This window comes from Etheostoma spectabile, chromosome 10 (assembly GCF_008692095.1).
Source record: "Etheostoma spectabile isolate EspeVRDwgs_2016 chromosome 10, UIUC_Espe_1.0, whole genome shotgun sequence".
Taxonomy (NCBI): domain Eukaryota; kingdom Metazoa; phylum Chordata; class Actinopteri; order Perciformes; family Percidae; genus Etheostoma; species Etheostoma spectabile.
This window is the reverse complement of record NC_045742.1, coordinates 1,901,460-1,904,103: the sequence shown is the minus strand read 5'-3', so window position 1 is coordinate 1,904,103 and position 2,644 is coordinate 1,901,460. Positions and strand designations below refer to the sequence as shown.

Sequence of the window (2,644 nt, the reverse complement as noted above, 5' to 3'; positions counted from 1 at the left end):
TGAATTAATAAAATAAATAAATAAATAAATGTGTGGGGGTCCGTGTATTACAGTCATAGGAATGGCAACGGTGGAAGTTGTCCCACCTTAGTCTAAATCCAAGATGTTCCCCTTATGGGATTGCTGCCAATGATTAGTTTAGTTTATTAATTTATTTGACAGGGACAGTGTACATTAATTAACAATGCTGTAAATGCACCAGAATTAGTCAAAAAGCTATTTTTCATCCGTTGTCCCTGGACAGATCTTAAAATTGTCACCCTAAAAAACAACAATAAGAAGATTGCATTCAACAATACAAATATAAAAAGTAGTAAAACAGATAAAACTCTTCAAATCCCATGTTCAAATACAGTGTACAAATGTAATGCAGACATTAGGGGAAAAAAAATGAACACAACAGAACCACAACTGGCGGTTGGGTTGAGTGAAAATACGTATCCTCAGTAATACTGACATGTTTGATGTGTTATGAACCAGTTTTTTGATACTTGATATGGACTTTGGGAACTTGTGAGGAGCATTATCATTTCAAGGACTAAAAATATCAGCTACATTTAAAAGAAAATAATCAATAGATTAATTGATAACTGCTATTAGCAGACCTAATGAGAGAAATCATGAAAGGCTCTCTTGAGTCCACTGAAGGAGCTTTCAGACTTGAGTGCATTGTTGTGTACATCATCCCAACTGGAGGTCTAATTTTACATGGTTCAGGTAAGATGATTGTATCTGAGATATTGATTTTGATAAGGTCTAATATGTTCAATTTATTAACTGTTCCTCCCGCCGGGCTTAGGAACCGTGCTGATGGAGCTCTGGACACGCTAGCACCAAGAATTTAAATGGTTGACCTGTCTGTATTTAATTGTTTTTAATTATCACTTTGTCATTTTAATTGTGGACTGTGTTTTAAAATGTATCATATTGTGTGTTTGTGTAAAGCACTTTGTAAAAAGCTATATATAAATACATTTTACTTACTTAGGTGGGTGTTATTTGTGTGTTATTTGTACATATGTGTTGATGGTAGTATTATCCTCCTATACCAGTCAGAAAATGGTGTGTGTGTGTGTTGTGTTTGTTGTGTGTGTGTGTTTGGTTGTGTTGTGTTTGTGTGTTTGGTGTTGAGCCCTCTTTACCTGCTGGTTGGTTATCATTTCAGCTCAGGGATTCCTGTGCACATTAGTTGCCTGCCTGAGTTTTGGATGTGTTGTTGTTTGTTGTGTGTGCGTGTGGTGGCGTGTGTTGTTGTGGTTGTGTGTTTGCCGCCCTCCCTTTACTCCCAAAACCCCTGTCCTATTCTCTCTCCTGTTGTCCCAGCATGGCTGCAGGATGGCTGCCTTGTGGACTCTCTCTCTGCTGCTCTCTGCCTGCCTGTTGTGGCCTGCATGTTCGGCCCTGACCCCCCCAGCTGAGCTCCCACAGCCCCGCAACCTGCCACCTTCACTGGGCTTCAACAGCAGCGATGGCAGCCTGTCGGTGGACCTGCCCCTGGCTCTGAGGGTTTTCAGCGTGGACTACCACCACGTGCAGGCTCCCTTTGAGATCGTGCTGTGGATCATGCTGGCCTCGCTGGCCAAGCTGGGTGAGCTTCACTTGGTCTGCTCAGCGTTAGGTAACATCCTGGTGGAAGGGGTTAGATGTTGTGTGAGGGTTTAGATCTGAAGATTATGTATTTTAGAGCATGTTTTGTTATGGTATTTATTATTATTTTATTAGATTACTTTATCAACTACTGTATGAGTAACATTACCCAAGTGGTTCATCTAAAATGTAATTATTATAATACCTCTAAGATGATTTAGATTCTAAACTCATCTATAGGGTATTATAATAATTTTTTACAATGTAAAGAAGGTGCACACAAATGTAAATATACACAAACCTCTAATCTGTTGTTGGTACTAGCTCCACTTTTGGCTTGTCAGATATAGATAGAAAGATAGATATAAAATAGATAGATAATGATAGGAAGATAATAGATAAATGGATAGATAGATATATAGATAATAGGATAGATAGATAATAATGAGGCTAGATAGAATAATAAGAATAGATAGATAAAATAAGATATGGAAGAGATGGATGTTAAGGATGGTTGTTAGTATTAGGGTTGAAATGGAATAGGATGATGAGATTGGAGTGGATGGATGGTAGGATGAAGATGATAGGATGATGGATGGATGGAATGGATGATAGATGATGGTCGGATGATGGAGTGGATGATGGGATGGATGGAGGGATGTTGATGGATGGTCGAATCGGAAGTAGATAGATAGATAGAGATAGATGATAGAAGAGAAACAGATAACGGTGATAGCTGGATGGATGGGATGGATGGAGGAATGGATGATCAAGATGGATGGATGGTATGGATAGATACTGAATAGATAGATAATTGGTGGATTGGATGGCTGATGTAGTTATTGGCTGGATAGATAGATAGATAGATAGATAGTAAGATAGATAGATAGGTATACTTTATTCATCCCAAAGGAAATTTTAGGCATCCAGTAGCAAGATAACCATAACACATCAAACACATATACACATATATATCACACATACATAATAATTAAAACAAAAATAGAAATCACTTACAGAAATGCAATGACCATGATAAGGTGAGATACTATGGTAG

General features: G+C 38.1%; 1 protein-coding gene across 2 annotated transcripts in view; it reads left to right on the top strand.

Annotated features, from left to right (window-relative positions):
• The first annotated feature begins 1,254 nt into the window (after nucleotides 1-1,254).
• The window catches only part of LOC116696596 (sodium/hydrogen exchanger 2), an 11,617-nt gene continuing 10,227 nt past the window's right edge, over nucleotides 1,255-2,644 (top strand). Inside the window, exon 1 of one of the 2 annotated variants that reach the window (XM_032527676.1) lies at nucleotides 1,255-1,588. In XM_032527676.1, the coding sequence (XP_032383567.1) occupies nucleotides 1,336-1,588 (253 nt within the window). In that variant the 5' untranslated portion in view covers nucleotides 1,255-1,335. The remainder of the gene's footprint in view (nucleotides 1,589-2,644) is intronic. The other variant, XM_032527675.1, reaches the window with a different exon arrangement.